This window comes from Terrapene carolina, unplaced genomic scaffold, assembly GCF_002925995.2.
Source record: "Terrapene carolina triunguis isolate 2854851 unplaced genomic scaffold, T_m_triunguis-2.0 Scaffold66, whole genome shotgun sequence".
NCBI lineage: Eukaryota > Metazoa > Chordata > Testudines > Emydidae > Terrapene > Terrapene triunguis.
In genome coordinates this window covers 54,242,220-54,263,166 of record NW_020664417.1, presented here as the reverse complement: position 1 = coordinate 54,263,166, position 20,947 = coordinate 54,242,220, and the positions used below count along the sequence as shown (strand labels likewise).

General features: G+C 40.3%; 1 protein-coding gene across 1 annotated transcript in view; it reads right to left on the bottom strand.

Moving 5' to 3' along the window:
• SCFD2 (sec1 family domain containing 2) overlaps positions 1–20,947 on the bottom strand; it is a 283,912-nt gene that overhangs the window by 261,059 nt on the left and 1,906 nt on the right. The window contains exon 2 of the mRNA XM_026648121.2: positions 15,429–15,597. Within this exon, the coding sequence (XP_026503906.1) occupies positions 15,429–15,597 (169 nt within the window). The remainder of the gene's footprint in view (positions 1–15,428; positions 15,598–20,947) is intronic.

The window sequence follows — 20,947 nt, the reverse complement described above, 5'->3', positions numbered from 1 at the left end:
TCGAGTTCTTAAGGAATTCTACCAACAGAACTATATTTTATAGGAAGAAATATAGAAACAACAGTGAAAGTATGTATAATGGGGCAGGAATGTTCTTATTTTTTGCATGCAAAACACCATACTTAGCTGTAGCACTATATAAGTAACAACAATGAAGTTGATCTGTCAAGCAAACAACATTGACCAACGTACTACCAATTAGCAGTAGTTCATTACTAACAGTAATTAATGCAATCTTCTAGCTGAAAAGAAAATAAATTGCCATGCTTAAAGAATAATCTGGACTGAGTGTCACAAGAACCTTCTTGTTTACCATAGGCTGCGTACATATTTTTAAATGATTGCAAAGGAGATTGTAAGCTCTCTAGGGCAGGGACTGTCTCTTATTATACATTTGTACATGCCTAATACAACAGGACTCCCGTCTCAGTTGGGGCCTCAAGGTGACAGTATAATATAAACAAAGTTCAGTATAAAAAAAAAGTATAAATTACAAGGAAACATCATACTTTAACTCTATTTTTAACCTCAGGATCCTAGGAACATTTAATATTAGGGCTTTTAGGACCTTGTAATATTCAGTGGAGACAGGGAGAGGGAAGGGCTTTGTTTGTTTACATATCAGGGGGGTCTTTTCTTCATCTGCAGTCAAGAGGTAAGTCTTCATTGTGTAGCAAGAAACAAACAACAACAACAATGAAGGCTAGAAATAAGGAATGAACTTCACTTGAGACTGAAATGCTTTCCACATCTGAGCCTCAGGCTGAAAACTCTTCAGAGAAGACTGACAGATACTGTTAGGTCGCATTTTTTGGAATTTCGGTAGAAACCAGTCATTAAGATGCTTTTTGTATAAAATACCACTTGGAGGATACAACTCATCTTTGACACTACACAGAGTTATTTAAATATGAACGTCAAAGGAAGAGGATTTTAGGGGTTTTTTTATTTGCATCCTTTATGGATGTTAAAAAAATGGCTTTGGAGATTTTAAAAATAAATTGTTTTTAACCTTAGAGATACACCTCCCGCTCCCTAGTTATCCATTCTTCTCTATTATCTTGTCTGTTCCCCACATTTTCACTGCTCTACTAATATTGCTAACCTTGACTTATCTGTTTCTTCCACAACAATCTTTGCACCTTCTTATGTGCTGCCTTGTGCATGGAACACCCTTCCTGAACTGAACCATAAAGCCACTACCTTCTCATCCTGCAAAACTACCTTCTTATCCTCCAAATTCTTCCTCAAGACTCACTTCTATGATAACTAAAAGAAATTGACTAACTAATAACCAGTGGATTGAAGGGCACTCAGGTACAGGTAATGTTTATTTGTTCTAATAACGTATATAAAAGTTACGTTCATGCCTGCTTGTCTTCTTATATGGTAAGCTGACCAGGGGCAGGGACTAATGGCTAGTATACAACGGGGGGGGGGGAAATCGATCCAAGATACGCAACTTCAGCTACGCAAATAGCATAGCTGAAGTCGAAGTATCTTGGATCGAATTACCTGGGGCCCACACGGCGCGGGATCGACGGCCGCGGCTCCCCCGTCGACTGCGCTACCGCTGCTCGCTCTGGTGGAGTTCCGGAGTCGACGGTGAGCGCGTTCGGGGATCGATATATCGCGTCTTAACGAGACACGATATATCGATCCCAGATAAATCGATTGCTACCCGCCGAAACGGCGGGTAGTGAAGACATACCCTAAGTCTTCCTGTGTGAGGGGAAGGTGCCTTCCACATTATGAGCAGTAAAGTCAGACTAATCATTTTTAAAATTGACTTTCCTGTTCCTACTGGAGGACTGAAGTGCAAAGTGAGAAACGTTCTCACCTCTCAACTGAATCTTCAGCAAAGGAAGCTTTTCTCTCAAGTGTTAGTCAGGCATCTGAATTAAATTGCAAAAATGGATAGAAAAAAAGCTTAAAAGTCTGACTAAGGGCTTGTCTACACTTACATTTTATAGCGCTCTAACTTGCTGGCTCAGGGGTGTGAAAAATCACCCCCTTGAGCACAGCAAGTCTGAGTGCTTTAAAGCGCTAGTGTAGACAGGCTCTGAGCACTGGGAGCCGCACTCCCAGTGCTCGGAGCTAATCCCCTCGTGGAGGTAGATTACCACACTCGCACTTCAAAGCGGGAGCGTTCCCGTGGCAGCGCTTTCAAGTTTTCAGTGTAGACATACCCTAAAAATTCCTTCTTTTCTCAGATGTCAGTCTTGTGATGTCATAAAATCCATTAGTTCTCTAGACCATGGAATTCTCCCTCAAAAAGAGGAAATGTAGACAGGATATTTCTAATGTTTAAAAACAAACTGTAAAAATCCTGAGGCCTACATTATTCCGTAGAGAGTATACAGATATTGCTGTCCCTCCCCTTACCCCCGCCCCCCCGCCCTTTGCAATATCTTTCAGGACTATATGGTACTATGTTTATTTATCACTGTGGGACAGCGACTGTATGCAACTCCAGGAGGGAGGGTTATCACTGCTCCTCCAGAAACCAAAAACAGTAGGGGGTGGTTCAGGTGAACCACCTTAGGTGTAAAACACCTCCAGAGAGGTAGGGAGATGCTTGTATATATTGGTTCAAACTGGGTTTTCCAGAGACCAACAAAAAAGAAAGGGCTTTTTATTTTTATTTTTAAAGATTGGGTTTAAACTGACTCAGGGCCTTCTTTCTGATCCAGCAAATGGGTAGGGCATTCTGTCCAAGGAAGGCCCCAGCCGTTTAGGAAGGGTTAGAATGACTATGACCTACTAGCCCCACTGTTTATTGTTTTTACTATGTTTTCTTTGTAGTGCTTGCTTAAAAAGAGCTGTGTGGTAACTTGTAACTGCTGGCAATACACTCTGTTCATAGCCCTCGGAGAGAAAGCAAAGCACAGGCACTGGCCATTAGGCAGTCACTGGCTTGCTGGGGATATCACGGTGTAAGGCAGGGAGCTGTGCAGCCTTAAAACCCTGAGTCAGAAGGGAGTGGGACAAGGTTCCCTGCCCAGAGACAGGCAATGGCTGGAGACCTGAGAGGAGACTCCTCTCCTGGAATGGACCACAGAGAATGGATACCCTGAAACTGCGACAGCCGACTTTATTCACTATGGAGCAGAAAAAATACAAGGGTACAAATCATCATAATTGTTTAAGCACTGCAGTTCACCTTTAAATGAGTTAACAAAAATGAAAAAATTGCCACACCAAACCAGTAGTCCAGTTCTCTGTTCTCAACAGTGGACTATACCAGATACTTAAGGGGGAAATGCAAGAAAGCCCGCACTGGATGATTATGGAATATCCTGCCCATACCTGATTTTTTTTCCCTATGTCATATTGGCCATTAGTGTATACTGCAACAGTAGTCATAACAGATTCCCCTTCCTCCTACTCTGAGGAGCAAGTGAGCAGCTTTTTTCTACAACAGTTGGACTGGAGGCTACAATTTGACAAACATTAAGAAATCTAGTCCAAATGTGACTGAGCATGGTGAAGTCCACATGCAAGAGAAATGGGCACATTTTCTAGATAAGCAGAACATAACAGCCACTCTTGCCCACTATAACAATATGGGCCTTAATACTCAGAGAGCATGCCGGCATAACTCCAAAATGCCACTCCTGTTTCTCTAGTTATGGCCAAACTCCTTAAAAAAACAGCATGCATGAACTACCTCAGCAAAACCCCTTACTCACAAGCATTGCTTCAGACCTGTCTGAATTTCTACTAGTTGCCTCGCATCCCAATGAAATTATTCTGTAAACATTTTATTCATACAAGCTGTGAGATAATTTTATAGAGAATACCAGACTGAGATATAATTGTAGGAGTCTAGTTAACTGAAAGCTAACAAGTCAGATATTTTGCACAATACAAGACATATTAAAACTCTTGCCAAGTAACTCTTCACGAAGTGCATATTAAAGAGTCATTTGTCAGGGGATTTGAATTTAGTTTTTGGACAAAGCAAATGAATTATGCTAAAAATAAATTTTGATCCTTACAACATATGTATTACTTGGGAATTCTACATGTAACATAATAATGATTTAAAATAACCTTTGGTCTATTTTAACACTGTCACAGAAGGTTATTTTAATAAAAACAATTCCAATGAAAGAGCAGTTAATAATGAGGTGCTGACAACTGAATCTACATTCAGGGATTATATTCAGAGTGCCAAGTCAATTTTTACAGATGTGCTAGCTAGTTATCCAATAGATGTCCTAGATACATGTAAAACTAATATTTTGGATCACTTTTTGCAGAAGAAGCAGATAATATGACTGAAAATGTTAATCAAACACTAAAATTGCATTTTCTTCTATTTGTATAAAACAAGAAATGAAAATTCTGATCCCAGGGAATGCCAGGAATCCCCTTGCCTCTGAATGTTTTCTATTTGCAAGGCCACCTTTTAGTACATGATCCTCTGACCTCTCTCTAGTTCTCTGGCCTTAAATGCAGTTACCGAAGCAAGCTCCCAGCTAGGAATTCATTCCACTGTAGGCTGTGAAGCTGCTCTGCGTGTTTAAATGCAAGGGGATGTTTTTTTCAATCACAGAAGGCGAAATCATCCTTTAACTAAATGACACAGCAACCACAAACTTTATATGAATTTTTATGTTACTGATCTGTTAAAACACTTTCTGCCAATACAACTATTCTAGTAATAGAGATTTAGAGCCCCCAAAATTAAATAAATAGATGAATTAATCTAAGTCAGGCTCTACATTACAAAGTTCTACTATTTTAAATTTGTTAAGCAACAGTGTAGCACCCCACTGACTTCAATGGAGCTATGCCGATTTACACTAGTTGAGGATCTGGTCCTCTAGGCATAGAACGTTTGGTATTTATTTTCTTTCCTTCCTTACTTCAAAGTTGTATATGTCATTACCGCAGTACAATTTTTTCAAAAATGGCTGCAGGAGATTCCATTTTCTGGACGGGTGTTTGCTGTCGTCCATCAGACAAAATTAAACTAACAACAGATTTAAAAATTTTATTAAGATGATGTTAAAAAAAAATAGTGAACAGAGTTTGAGCATAGAAGTTTCTGGTTATCAGGGAATAACATACAGATTATCGAGGGTGCAAAGTTTGGTTTAAGATAAAGTGGCATGAGGAATACATAATCTGCAATATCCCCGATTGGGGGTAAAAGGTTGATGTGTCAAAGTACAGATATGCAAAGCAAATCATGGTCTTACTTTTGCAGACCTCGTGCAAGCCTAATCTGGCTGATTGTACCCATCCAAACTGAACTGACACCCACTCTAATAAAGCCTAAAGCACTAACTTCAGATTCTCTTTTGTATAACTGTTTCCATACTCAGAGTGATCTGCCAAGAAGACAGAGGGAACCATTCCTACATTGCACAAGATCATCCACTATTCTGGAGATCCTATCACAAAGGACCAGATGTATAATGCCTACCACAGAGTGACTAGAAGACAGAATTTTGACCTACACCAAGATATCTGGATTTTATTTGGGTTTATGTAGGTCTTCAACAATCTATGTTGGAGAAGATAATTGCTCAAATAGGAAATGTCTTCTGGTGCCACCCCCATGCATATGTGCTTGCACGCATGTACAGACAGATAAGAAAAGGGGAAGGCTTACACACAAAGAAGATGACTGAGGGATGTTGCCGCTTCGCCTCATATTCACCATCTCCTTGCTATGATTAAAGCATAGCTCCTTTTAATCAGCATTTTTGTATTTTCTAGCCTCTGTAAGAAGTTTTTGAAGCCAGGACATGGCCCCATGTCAGTAATATGACCTGCAAATTTCACTGTCAAGTTTCATTTCCTTCTTCTCAATTGTATATCTACAGCTTGGACTAAAAGTTGAACTATCAACATTTTATATTTCATTGCTGTTTCTAGTAATTAAAAATGGCTTAACACTTATTTTGTTTAAATAAATACATTAGGGGAACAACTTAAATAAGGCCTGAAATATCCACTCTCCCACAGTGAATTGGAATCTTTCCTGGTCGAGTACCAAACTTCTCCAGAACCTAGACTTTATTAAAAAAAAAAAAAAAAAAAAAAAAAAAAAAACAGAAATTGGCAAATATCTCCAATGGTCAGGGATGGGACACTGGATGGGGAGGGATCTGAGCTGCTACAAAGAATTCTTTCCCAGGTGTCTGGCTGGTGGGTCTCCCCGTTTTGCTCAAAGTTTAACTGATCATCCTGTTTGGGTTGAAGAAGGCATTTTCCCCCAGGTCAAATTGGCAGACATTGCACGGTGGGGGAGGGGGGGGAGAGAGAGGAAGGTTCGCCTTCCTCCGCAGAGTGGAGCAGGGGTCACTTGCTGATTTGAACTAGAGCAAATGGTGAAGGCTCTGTAACTTGGAATCTTTAAATCAAGATTTGAGGACTTCAGTAACCCCACCTATTACAGGAGTGGGTGGATAAGGTTCTGTGGCCAGCCATGTGCAGAAAGTCAGACCAGATTATCATGATGGTCTCATCTGGCCTTAAAGTCTATAAGACTAAAATTCTATTCTTCATGGATCCAATCAAAACCTTCCAAACATGAACTGAGTACAAACCAATGCAATGCTGTCTTCCAAAATCTGAAGACAGACAGGCCTTGTACTTCTGCTGCTGCTCAGAGCTTTGCAAGCTTTGTTAATTTTCACTGCTGTTACTGGGATCTGGCAGAGCAGCTATGAAATTGACAAGAATCATGTCAATGTCACTCTGGTATACCTTGGGAAAGCAACCAGCACCACCAGTAGAGCAGGTACTGGAGCTACTGACTGGGAGCTAGAACCCATCAGAGGCTGAGGGACAGTTAGTTAAAGAAAGGTCCACAGACATCATCATTCTCACAGATCTGGGATGCGAATGCGGTGAAAGAGAGAGGGAAAAGGTTTCTTTTCCCTGGCCAGCGGCCAGAGGGGATGGGAGTTTCAAATTGAACAGAAATCTACTAGCCAGAGGCTACAAAAGATGGTATCCCTGAGAAATGTCAAGGGACAGCTTCCAGGTAGGAAACCCACAATGCCTAGTAAAAAGGTCATGGGGTATGGAGAAGGCAGGAAAAGAGAGAGAGCAATTATTAAGTATTTTATAGTACCAACTAGTGTGCTAAGCACTTCACAGGACACAAGTACCTGCCCCTTACAAGGGTCTTACAAATTAGAAATGAGAAGTAGGGAGAAATGATTGATTTCAGGGAAAACAGTGGAGGGACAGAAAATACAAAGGAAGAGACAGAAGAAAAAATGTGGGGAGTAAAGAAGGTAAAAGAATGTAGGGAAAAAGAAAAAAAATGAGGCACACTGAAAACATCACTTTGATATATTACAGGAACATAAAAAGAAAAAAAGTGTGATGCTACAGAGAGAAAAGAGACCTAACAAAAACATGAGAGATGTAGTAAGCTATGTATTAGACAGAAAGGGGATTGCCAATGCCTTGGAATTAAATAATTTTTTTAAATGTAGGAGTTGTGGCAGTGCCGTATTTTGCAGCCTGGCTAGTAGGCTTAGTTTTCAAACCACTAAGTGCCAGATAAATGTTTCACGCCTTGAACTTAAATTTTAGCCTGTATAATTTGCAACAGCAGACACTGAAGCTTGAGTTTGTATAAAAAAACCTTGAGAGACTCTTAACCATACTTCAAAAAACTGCAACAAAACAAGTTGCCAGCTATGAGGCAGACCCTTGTTTTCCTTCCCAAACATTGCTCCTTCATCAAAATAAGAAGCTTTCATGTGTTCTTCCCATTAGTTTATTATATATCATCTTTTACTCTTTTGAGAGAAAGCAGGTTTATTCTACTGTATGGGCTTCTGAATCACGCTTCCACTCATACACGGGCTGTTCTTGTACCCAGCAGAAGAGCCAAGGAATAATTCCACAGTATGTAATAAGGCTGACAGGTACACTTGCATTTTGGAATTTTCGGTTCCGATTCGGCGGGTAGTCTGGACGTACCCACTGTCTGATAGTACTGGCTACCTTCGAAATTAGAGGAGAAAGGCGTAAATCACTCTATCCAAGAAAAAGAAATCACCAATCTCCGGGCTTCAGCAGCAGGAACAAAATCTCATTTCCTTTCTATTGCAAATATTCCTTTCACTTACAAATAGGTTCATTTGAAGAAAGAACCATCTCTCAATAATCTGATTGATTTGGTTTCCATTCTTCTGATTCCAGCTCACGTCAGCTATGACAGTCAGTTTGTTGCTTTTATTTTGAACATACATGGCTTTGATGGACAGACCCTGTTGTGCTAGACACAGTAGGAGAGCTCATTTCATGACTCAGGCTTTTGATTTTGCTCCACGTTGGAGGTTCAAATACATCACTATGATTTTTCCTGTCACTTTCCATGGGGGAAAATTTCTGGAGCAAATTAAATATTGCATTCTTTACCACCTGCAACTCCAGGAAATTAGTGTTACGTTGGGATTCCCAGAATAACAGTTTGTCCTGAACCATAGAGGAGCCCATCTGTGCCCCCCACCCCGATAACCTATATGCATCCGAAGAAGTGGGTTGTAGCCCACGAAAGCTTATGCTCTAATAAATTTGTTAGTCTCTAAGGTGCCACAAGTACTCCTGTTCTTTTTGCGGATACAGACTAACACGGCTGCTACTCTGAAACCTGGTGTCAGTTGTTATTCTGATTGCGGGTGAATTAGTCAGAGGCTTGCCCTTCATAAGTTTTGAAGTGAAAAGATAACACAAAGGATAGCTACACTGATAGAGGAAGGGTCAGAAAATAACTTGTTTCTGGAAGTTCCAATGATTGATGAGAAAATTCTCCAAAGACAAAGATATGGCCTTGGGCAATGCGATTATCATGCTGATCATCAGAAGATGTTAGTGAGTTGACACTTGTAGAGTGCTGAGAAATACTCTGTTGAGATGTTGAAACTTACTGAACCTTTCTACAAGCAAAGGAACCGGAAGCTGAAAAGTACCAGCAGAAAACGGAAGTGACCCCCTTCAAATAGAAAGCACAGGTAGTCCTGGTGATGAGGGCAAAGAAGGACTACAGTTAGACATCATTAAGATCTATGGAACGAACAAAGTCCTGAAGAGGTCAACTTTGCCACACTGTCTGAAATTTCCATTTTTGGGGTCTTGAGGAGGAGATTAGGAAGGCAAGATCTTCAAGTCAAAAAGATTATTTAGATAATGACTGTATTAAGGTTTCAGGCCTGTATGGGACCCTGGACTAGAAGTCTGTTCAATATCCATTTGGAGCAAACAGATGATGGGAGATTACAAAGGGTTGTGAGACAGGGATGGGCATTGGTTCTAGGGCCCTCCTAGGGTTCTAGGCACTATGGGATACATAAAATTTATAAATGAAAGCCAGCCACTCTAATAGCCGGGGAATGAGGGACCATCCTTCAGGCATTTTTGTTTCCTCAGACTGACCAGATACTTTCTCCTAGAAGGCATCTGACTTCTGATAATTGGAGAGGCAGGAGAAGTTGACAGAGAAATCCTAAAAAAAAACAAATCCTGTCTCTGGAAAAGAACCCCAAATGGTCCACAGAGTCATCCTGCTGCAGGCAGAAGGGCAGGAGGGAGCATGGAGTTGCAGGAACATAGATCTGAAAGGGAAAGCACCTTTGATTTTAAGTATTGGATCTGATGCAACTTCTGCTACTGCTGGGAAGAACGCAGAAAATTCCCTTAGCTCTTTCTATCAATCCTTCAATAAACACCCACATGCACTCACCAGAACCGTTTTTTGGCTAATATAGGGAGGGAGGCTAAAAAGGCCATTATCATGTCTGGAATCAGGGTAGTCCTGAAGGCAGGACACTGGTTTCCAAACATGCGTGCAGTACCTCAAACCTTCCAGCAGGGGGAACTGTCAAAAAACTGAAAGAGTCACAAGAGGAATCTCTACTCCCAATACATGTGACACAGGCAGAAAATCCAAGCAGCACTAGACTGATGAAATGCAAGTCTGTACAATGGATAAAAGAGAAGAGCTCAATATAGAGAGGGATACAAGAATACATATACACATATATTTTACATTTAAAGGAACCTCACCCTCCATCATTCTGGGATATTTTCCTAGTCCTTCAACAATAATATTCAATTAAGCACAATCTGGATTTTATTATACTAACATCTAAGGCAGTGCTTCTCAAAGTCGGGCCGCCACTTGTTCAGGGAAAGCCCCTGGCGGTCCGGGCCGGTTTGTTTACCTGCCGCGTCCGCACGTTCGGCCGATCACGGCTCCCACTGGCCGCGGTTCACTGCTCCAGGTCAATGGGGGCTGCAGGAAGGACGGCCAGCACATCCCTCGGCCCGCGCCACTTCCCGCAGCACCCATTGGCCTGGAGCAGCGAACTGCGGCCAGTGGGAGCCGCGATCGCAGCAGGTAAACAAACTGTCCCGGACCGCCAGGGGCTTTTCCTGAACAAGCGGCGGCCCGACTTTGAGAAGCACTGATCTAAGGAAACCAGATATCATCAGCTTGCTATGGAGGTAATTTAGTTACTCTAATTATGAAATAAAAATTTTCATTCAAAAACACAACCGTTCTGATTTACCTTCTGAAAACCAAAGTTTTCTCTCGCATGCCAAAAAAGAAAAAAAAATTACAAAAAGAAACCATTATCCAATATGACTGTTAAAGTTCAGTGTGTCATATTTATTCAGCATTAAAGAAAAATAGTGCTTCATATTTTTTAAACTATGTTCAAGAACATATGTCAAAAGGACAAAGCATGTATGTACAATAGCTGAAACAATGCCCTGCCACTGGAAATAAGCTTTCCCTCCACCCCCCGTTTTGTTTTTCCAATACTGGTAGAAATTTTTTTTTCTTTTAATGGTTGTGCTGGTTGCTCTTTTTCTTCACCATGCAAGAACAATTAAGCCTATCTTCATTAATTTGCATTATGTATGATTGTTGGATGCTTACATCTAAGTATCACAGTAGCTCTAATATAGTCTTTTTCATCCTTCCAGCATCAATAAGTCGTCGAATGCATTAAAAAACAGCACACAACTAAGATTTGCAGATGATGCAAAAATAAACATAGGCAAAGAGTTTCAATAACTTACTGTTAATTATGTCCTTTAGTACTATTATTTATTAAAGCCCAGTTGAGATCAGGGACCCTTTTTGCTATGCACTGGACAATCACATAGACAGTCCCTGTCCCAGGAAACAAGCACAAAGAGATGAAGTGACTTGCCCAAGGACACATAACAAGTTGATGACACAACTGGAATTAGTACCCAGGTCACCCCTCGCCCAGACCAGTATCCTATTAACAAGGACTATCATCATTAGTGTGCTCAAAGCTTTTAACAAGACACTTAAAAACCACCAGCACCAATACTGACCATAAGCCATCTAGGATATTTTGGAGCCACATGCTGCCCCAGATCTGCACTCAAACTGCCTCTGAGGTTATGAGGAGTTCCATATGTATGCTGCATGACTCTTATTACCACATCATCTGCAAGAATGTAAATGTAATGGAATAGTTGAATTTTTTAATAATTTTTTTTCTTCCTAGTTTAAATTGTAACAAGTCAAGTATTTTCTGAAATGTGAAGATTTACAATTACAGTAAGATCAGCGTACATATCCAAACAAAAATGCTAACTGTTTAAGACCAAATGAACATGCACGTGTACACCCACACACCATCCAAAGATAATATGTGCCTAAAGTTAAACAGGTGCATTACTGTTTTTAGGACTGAGGAAGAAACATGCTTTCAGCTTCAGCATATTCTTTGAGTATGAGGCACTGACTAAAAAAAAAAAAAAAAAAAATTCTACCGAAGTTTCTCAATGGATGATTAAGTTTCCACTGCCAATGTTTTATATGGAGGAAAAATAATAGAAAGTTTTGTAGTGTATCGTATTTTAAACATCTGGTCTGCACTTCAAGGTTTACTGAATCGCACACCAATGAACAAGATCACCACATTTTCAGCTTGTTATTTTTACCAATGCAAACCCAGATGATTTAATGACTCTAATTGCTTTGTCAAAAATGTCTAGACACCTTAGCTACTATTACTTATTGAATTGCTTTAGGCACAGCAGTCCAAATGTTAAATGTATTAGAGTATGTTTTTGCATTTTCATGGACAAAAAGTTTACAGTAAGTAGCTAATGGCCCATTTCATGTTTTATAAAAACTGTTTATCTTCTGCATAAATGTCTGACCCTTTACTGAGTTGTATTTTATCACAAAGCTGGTCCAAAATGTATACATAGGAGATATTTACAAGCTCCTAAGTATTTTGGAGGGATGAGAAAAACAAGCTGTATTCAGGAAGTCACTTATATATGTATAACCAACGTGATTATAATTTGTCTAATTTGATACTGAAAAACACATGATATAAGATATGGTTTAATAATAAAAGGTGCCATTTACATTTCTCACATTTCAGCACCATGTTAGTCAGTATTCTTTGTTCTTACTCATCATGGCCCAGTGGTTAGGACATTAGCCTAGGACTTGCGAGACCTGGGTGCAAGTCCCTGCTTTCCCACACACTCTGTGTGACCACTGAGCCTCTCTGTGCTTCATAATACAGCTCAGGATGTTGTGAGAATAAATAAATGTAAAACTGTGAGGTGATCAGATACTACGGTAATGGGGGGGCCACAAATAGACTGCCACTTTTTTTTATTGAGATAAATAACCAAATTCTGCCCTCAAGTGGACAAATGGTTCAAGTCAACAGAATCACAGATATTCACCCAAAGAGGACATAAAGCATCCCCCAAAGAACTGCCATTGTCTTTAATGAGAAAAGTAACTGAAATGATTTGAATACAAACTTGACTCCAAAAGTATTCTACAACTCATCTAAATGCTAAGACCAAGGTGCCATCAATATCAGCCTTTCATTTTTAAAAGTGTCGACAACTGTTTCCATCATACCATTATTTTGCTCGTATTATACATTCTTTGTTTGAAAGAGCAAGGTTTTTCTACTTAAAAAAAATATGGAGAAGCACATAGTACTGATCCAACATGGATGTCTTTAGCTCTCATTCCATAAATTGTTTCATTCTTTAAATCATAAGAGTCTTGGGCTCTTTTCAAAATATTTCTTGATTAGCAGCCATTCATGCTGGAACAGCAACGTGTCCATAATTATATTAATGCAACATTTGTTCCTCCAACTTTTTTTTTGTATTACTAACACTATTAAAATTGAAAATTCTAAAAAAGCAATTCTTGAACTTTTTTCCTCGTCAAGAGATCACCTTCAAAGTATAACAACTTAAGCAGCATATGGCATTTAAATTTTCATTTAAATCTTTAAAGAAGCCCATTATTTCCTTAGGTTTAAGAAAAGAACCCTGCTTTATTTCACCACACCAGCCATAAATTATTCATTAATTCTGTTTGCTAACCCCGTAACTGAGCCCAGATGTTTCTGTTGGAGAAACATTCCTTTAAAACGTTAAAGACAGCAAGCTGTGTGGATAGAGCTGACATTTCTCCTCCTCCTCCTCCTCCCCCACCACAATATATTGAATATTAACTCAGGGGGGAAAAAAAACATTTTTAAGTATTTGAAAATATTCTGAATATAGAAGTCAGCATTTGTGAAATGCCATTGAATTTGGCACAACCGTTCCCAAGCCACTGTGTAAAGAGCCGCTCTGTCCACTGTTGTGCCACATTAAATTACTAGTCCTTTCCTGACAGAGGTTCTGCTACCTTCACTCCGTACAGTAACTGGAAAATTTACAAGCAGAGAAACACTTGTTGCCATGCATAAACGTACTTTATATCTGTATGCTAACATTTTTAATTACAACTAGCATTTTTGAGCTTGCTACCATTGGCAACAGCCATTTTGTTGAAGCGAGAGATCACTCACAGCAGCATCAGTATGGAAGCTCATTGTTAGGGATTATAAATCAATTTAAGTATTGCAGAAGAACTTAGACATTTCACACTGGTCAATATTTGTAATGTGACCATTAAAACAGACTTGTGTTGAAGAAGAATGGAAACTAGTTTACAATAGTTAGACTTCCATTCTGATAATGTCACAGATTCTGCTACTTTCAGCATAATGGAAATGTCAACAGTAATTGAAAACTGCTTTCAAACATTTCATAGTTTCTAGAAATGATTAAATAAACTGGGCCTGAATGATCCAGAATAGCATTCTGATTTGGAGATGTGAACTTTTTCGGCCATGTAGTACTTCTCCAGTTGTGAGTGATGTGGAGATATAAACGTGGCTGTACAAATAACACAAGCACTTCCAGCAAACCACAGAACAGTGTAAAAGGTGCTAATAGCCACCCTAGAATCTGCTTTAAAATAACTCAGCAGAGTGGAGCAGTTTCCTAGGGCTTGTCTACACTGGCAACATTAAAGCACTGCTGTGGCAGCTCTTTAACGTGGCTTGTGTAGTTGCGACAGAGCACTGGGAGAGAGCTCTCCCAGCGCTCTAAAAACCCACCTCCACGAGGGGCGTAGCTTCCAGCACTGCCTACACTGGCGCTTTACAGCGCTGAAACTTGTTGAGCTCAGGGGGGGTATTTTTTCACACCCCTGAGCAAGAAAGTTGCAGCGCTGTAAAGTGCCAGTGTAGACCAGCCCCTAGAGTCTGAGGAGACCACATTCTTAAAGCAAAGCTCAAAAGACCAATTAGCACCTTCAAAAATGGTTGAAGATCCAACAAATGGTTTATTTTTGCTAACCCAGTCATCAGAGCAGTAAAGGTAAAGTCCACCTAGCTGAGCATATGTATGCCTTTCCATCCCCTGAAGAACAGACTGAAGAAACATACAGCTGTGCATTGCTTTAGAAGCTGGACCCAGCAGCACCTAGCTAGTCTGGGGTGGGAGTGAGGAGAGGGTAATGGGCACAGAGGACCCCTATAAAATAAAGGTTATAGGATGAAGTGTAGGAAATCCTAATTAGCTCCCTCTTTCAGTGAGGTGTTTGAAGCCAGGGATATGGTGATAGGCTGCAAGTCACCTGGTTCTCAGGTAGAACACCAGCAAGCAGCTCAGTTAGGAAGAGCTCTACAGGAGCAGGAAGGAGACAGAACGTGGAAGGAGGCTCTCCACCCCAGCTAGCTGGAACACCTAGCTAGAGATACTCACTATGTGGGAGCAGAAGTCTTGTGAGGTAGATGCCTTAGGAAGGGCCAGGTAGCAGGACACGGCTTATCTGTTCTGATTTATTTTGGACTGTTTTAGTTTTAAAAAATAAACCTGAAGAACTGAAATTCTGCCTCTATCAGGAGCTTACTTCACCCTCCACTGTACATGTGTATGTATGGATTATTATTTCAGAATCTATTTCAATAGCACTAAAACCATAATCTTCCATTTTTCTGGACATACGGTTATTGTTCTCTTCTCCTGTATCACACAAAAAAGTTTGTTATTTAAAAAGAAAAGAAAAAAAGCAGTTTTACTTTGGTTGTGCCAAGCAGCCAGGTGCTATAATATTGCAAGTTTCATCTTTAGTCTGCAGTGCAGTGAGTTCCACCATATTAACCATCACATCGTTTGTGTGGCCAGGAAGTCGAGGAAGCACAGAGAATATCTTCTCTGCTAGGCTGTCACCATGATGACCAACTGCTCCTGGGAAAAGATAAGGAAATAAGCAGTCAGATACAAACATGGGAAAAAACAGAGTATTAAAAACAAAACCCCATTAGATTACTGGGGATAGGAGATTGTTAGTCTTGTTTTAAAAGATAACACACACATTTTTAAAGTTACTTTGCTATAAGAGCCTGGGGGTATCCAATGTTAAATTAGAAAGAACAATACTTTTTTGAAGAACTTATTTTAAAAAGTACAATTTAAATGGACTTTTATGATTTTAGAGATGTTTGAGATTTTTTCAAACAAGAATCTAATTCCTTATCTAAGGAGAAAAGTGGACAAGAAGGCTTCCAGTGGCTATTTAAGTAACAAAAACAAACAAAAAAGCCCAAAACCCGCACCACACTTTTCTTACCTAAATGAACAGTGGTAAACTAAAACTTCTCCTCTTATACAGGCCATATGCCTCCTCCAGGGGTGTGGCTTTGCATACCTCCTAATGTAGGCCTGTGTCTTTCTGGCATAATGTGGCTCTGAATGTCTTTTCTTGGGTTATTTCTGACCAGTTATATTAGCTTGCATTTGTCCAGAATTAATCTCATTTTATTATTTCCTGGCCAGATTCCTAATTTTTTTTTTTTTTTTTTTTTTTTTTTTTGCTCCCTTTATATTATTTGTGTTCTTTCTGGTGTTCGTCGCATCTCTCAATTTAGTACCATCTGTATATTAGTACATATTTGGAGGGAAAATGTAAGATTTCATATAGAAAGGGCAAGGACCCTGTCTCCTTGGACATCTTATACAAACTATGATTTATAGCTCAATGTTGTAATCATCCCCTTATTCTGACAGATAGTTGTCATTCAAAGAGAAGCCACTTCACAGTTAAATTATTACAGTTAGTAGTAGGGATTGACAGCAGCTGAAAATATTTCAGACAGGATCAAACACAGTACTGTCTGACAAGGTATAGGTTGTGTTCAGATATAGTTTGTGAAGAATCTGGCACTTATTAATTAATCAAACTGCTATATTTAGAGCTTTATGGTGGCAATGGGGGTGCTGCAGTTAGTTACAAAGTGTTCTAGCAGTTTCAGAGAGGTCAGCAAAATATGATGGAATAATTTGAATGTTCTTTTAATGCTTAAAAGAAAGCAGCACCCAGTTAGCTTAGTGCACGGATTTGAAAATTCCCATGCTTGGCAGCAAACTTAAATAACAGCTCAAACCTTTCCCATCATCCAACATACTGTATATATTTGATCTACACTGCTAGCTCACAATGCCACATAAACAAATAAGGAAAGTGTCTGGCTCTTTATATATGAGAGACTACAGCTATTAAGGTCATTATTTTGAAACACAATGCACAGTTCATCTTACATAGGTAATCATAGATTTTAAGGACAGAAGGGATCATTAAATCAGTTATTCTGATCGACTGTACATCACAAGCCATTAAATTTCACCCAGGTACCACTGCATTGAGCCCAATAATTTGTGTTTGTCATGGAAAGGCTTTGCTGGACAAAGATGTGTTTGTTTTTAAAAGGTAGGTTTTAAGGGAGGTGATTTGTTGCACAAGGAAGACGGCAACCATTCCAAGTATAGGGCAAGCCATGAAAAAATGGAGCAAAGATACCTTGCAGAAAAGTGGCATCATTATGGTGGAAATCTGTCAGACTATACATTAGCTTTCTTTTCTGCTTATAACAAGACCCTATCTTCTTGGTTCTACCTCCTTTCTCTTGGAGATCCATGTATATTAGGCATGAGTAATGCTAAGTTTTAGTCACTGGTATTTTTAGTAAAAGTCATGGACAGGTCACGGGCAGTAAACAAAAATTCACACCCTGTGACCTGTCCATAACTTTTACTATACAGGCAGTCCTCGACTTTACGACATTTGACTTAAGACAAACGGCACTTACGATGTTTCTGAATTGATCCCTGATTCAACTTACGACCATTGGTTTCGACTTTACAATGGTCAGTCCCGCAATGGACTATATTGCAGTTCTGAGTTACAACGTTTCGACTTTTGACAAAATTTTCAGGAACCAATTGTGTCGTAAGTCTGAGGACTGCCTGTATACCCCTGACTAAAAGTTGGGGGAGGGGTGGCTCCGGAAGGGGGGGCCCGGGGGCGCCGCAGGTGCTGGGTGGCCTGGGAGTGCTGCAGGTACTCGGGGCGGGGGAGGTCCAGGGGGGCAGCATGGGTACTTGGGGGGGGCGCCACGGGTACTCGGGGGGGGAGGGAAGTGGCAACCTCCAGCTCCTAGCTCCACGTGCTGCTTTGGCTCCATCCCAAGCCCCAGTTCTGCAACTCCCATTGGATGGGAACCACGGACAATGGGAGCTGTGGGAGCAGTGCCTGCCGGGAGGAAGCAGCACATGGAGCTAGGAGCTGAGGGAGGGGAGTTCCTGTTGCCCTTTCGGGGAGCCTGCCCCCCAGGTAAGCACCACCCCACACCCCAATCCCCAGCCCTGAGCCCCCGCACACCCAAACTCCTGCTGCTGAAGGGCGGGGGGGCCTGAGACTGCCCCAACAGCAGCCGGTGCAACTGGCCCAGTGGCTGCTCAAGCTACGCAGGTGGCTCCCGGGCCAACTGCACGGGCCGCTGCAGAAGTCACGGAGGTCACGGAATCCGTGACAAACACCAAGCCTCAGGCATGAGCAGTGTGTTCTCAATTCAAACATACAAGTGAGGAGCAGGCCTCAGATTTATTAGAGATGAGACCAGGATGTAAACTCAACATTAAATAGTAACTAATTTGGAATAAAAATCATTCATAATCACATAATATTAATACATATGCTTTTCCTATCTTAACTGCTAGTTAACAAGGGGAAGAGTTTTGAAGGGGTGGAAGGAAAAGGAACTCTGAAAGCCACTTTAGGCTGCCATCACTGTGTGTTACTTGGCTTTGAGACTCTCCTCTTGATTCCAACCACCATGCCCCCTCACCCTCTCCAATCTCCCTCAGCATAGTTAGTAGGGTAACTATTCTATGTGATACCATCTTCCTCAGCTTTTTCAAAGGTGACTATGAGTAAATCTGATTTTGGATGACACTTTGGGCAAGATACCTGACCTTGCTTGTTACGAAGACCTGGCTTAATGCACCACCAATCCTCTGCTAATCAGTTAGTCCCCACAGACTAGTTAAGACAGCTCACAACAGAAAACATCCAATGATCCAAAACAGCAGTCCTGTCCTTCTCTCAGATCAAATTCAAGAGATGCCCCACACCAGAAGAATTCCTTTGAATGGCCTTTGGTTCATTTTGATTAATGCAAGATCAGTGGTCAATAAAATTACAACAGGTCATGACTTGATTCAAGGCTCCAACTTTGCACAGATTTCTGAGATCTGATCATCAGATTTGTTTTGGGTGCTGGGATAGTTTAATCCAACCTGCTTGTGTTCAGTGGCTGATCTTAAGTTCTTGTCACTGTGAGAATTCTTATTTTGTAGATACATTTTGTTCAGATGGAGACAGAGATGTCTGCTTCTGTGGAGATAGGGAAATATATTTAGGGGACAAATGCCAGTTCTTCTGTTTTTGTGTCAGCCACTGTTGCTACCTGAAGTACTGGAGGTGGTGGGAGAACTTTGTTCGACAACTTCTGACTGTGACCTACGCTGTACCTGGCTCGTGGAAAAACAGTGAAGAATCATCGACAGAGATTGTTTCTGGAGCAGCAGCCACATACTGTATTACTTTTTCCCCCCCTTTTTAAAACAGAAGCCACTAATCTTCTATCTCTCAAGAAAGCATTGGCAATCACTTGACTTTGACAATATGGCCAACTCTAGCTCTATACTAATCAATCAATCTTTTTTTTTTTTAAGCTTATTGAAAAGGTGGTGACAAAACAACTCTTGGTACCTTGCCTCAAATCTCCTTGATGCTTGGTAGGCAGGGTGTTAAACTGGCACACACACAGCTGTTTGCATTGGTAATTGATTTTCTCCTGCCAACAGATGCACATCAAGTACCATGCCAATATTGTTTAATATGTCTATTGCCTTTGATTATGAGATGTTGCTGAGTTGCAATGGGGACCATGGTTAGAGTGTGTGGAGCTGCTCTTGCATAACTTTGTTCTTTTCTCTTCTTGGCCAGTCTCAAAATGTGGTAATAAGCAATTGCTCCTTTTTTCTTTCTGAGTGTGCTCTCATGCAGTTCTTTCAGATGGTAAAAATATAGATGAAGTATTCTGATACCTGCTGTCTTTTTAGTTATCCATCAGAGCTTGAAAAATTCAATGGCAAGTAGGAAACTTTTCCCTAGGGAGTAGGGGACTTAAACTATCGATATCTGTAGAATCTAAACTTTTATTAAAGAATATTAAGTTTAGCACATGGTTAAGCATATGGCCTACTCAATGTGAACCAGTGAACTGTGAGCAGATTTCCCAAACATCAGCATGACATTAATATCACTCAGGTCAGTTTCACAGTTGCTGTTCAGCACCCTGTGAACAGAGCTATGAAACTGACCATAGTCAAGCAAGGATACAGTTAGAAGGATAGAGAATTCTACTGAAAATATTATATCATAATGTACATCTATGGTGTATCCTCACGTTGGATGCTGAATTAAGTTTTGGTATAACAGAAATAAGATGTATAGAGAAGACTAATGAAAGTTATTGATAGCATAGAAAGAGCTCCATAAATGAAGAGATTTGAAAGATCAGCGTTATGTTGTTTAGCGATGATTAAAAGGGTAGACTTCAGAAGTTTACAACATAATAAATGGCATAGAGAAGGTAAATTATGTGCTTCTATGTACGCTTCAGAATACAAGAATAAGGGGACAAACAATTAAATTAATAGGTAAATGTCAAACATATAAAAGAAAATCCTTTTTAAAGATCCCATCAAATTAACTTGTGAAACTCACTGTCACAAGGTACTGTACTGAGCCAAAGATCTTAACAGGACTAAAAAAATTAAACATTTATAATTATGATACTTAGGATATAAGGGTCAGATTTTCAAAAGTGCCTGAACGATTTTAGGAACATGAGTCCCACTGAAGTCAAATAAGGACTTCTTCTCCTAAGCCAAGCACAAACTGCCTGGAAATACGAAGAAACATCGCCTCAAAGATGTTATTGTAAAAATATCCATTAAGGAGGTGGGTTGTATATACCTTCCACCAAAGCCTCTAGTACTGGCGGCTACTGTCAGAAACATGATTTTGAATGTTGAACAGATCCAATATGGCAGCTTATCCTCTGCTGCTTCTTGGGAAAGTTCTGGGATCCACTGAAGCTATTTATGGGGAAGGAAAATTCTCATCAGCAGCCAGGCTGCTGTGAGGTGAATGGGTTCTACTCTTTTCCTAGGTTTCTTCCCCCCAACCCTC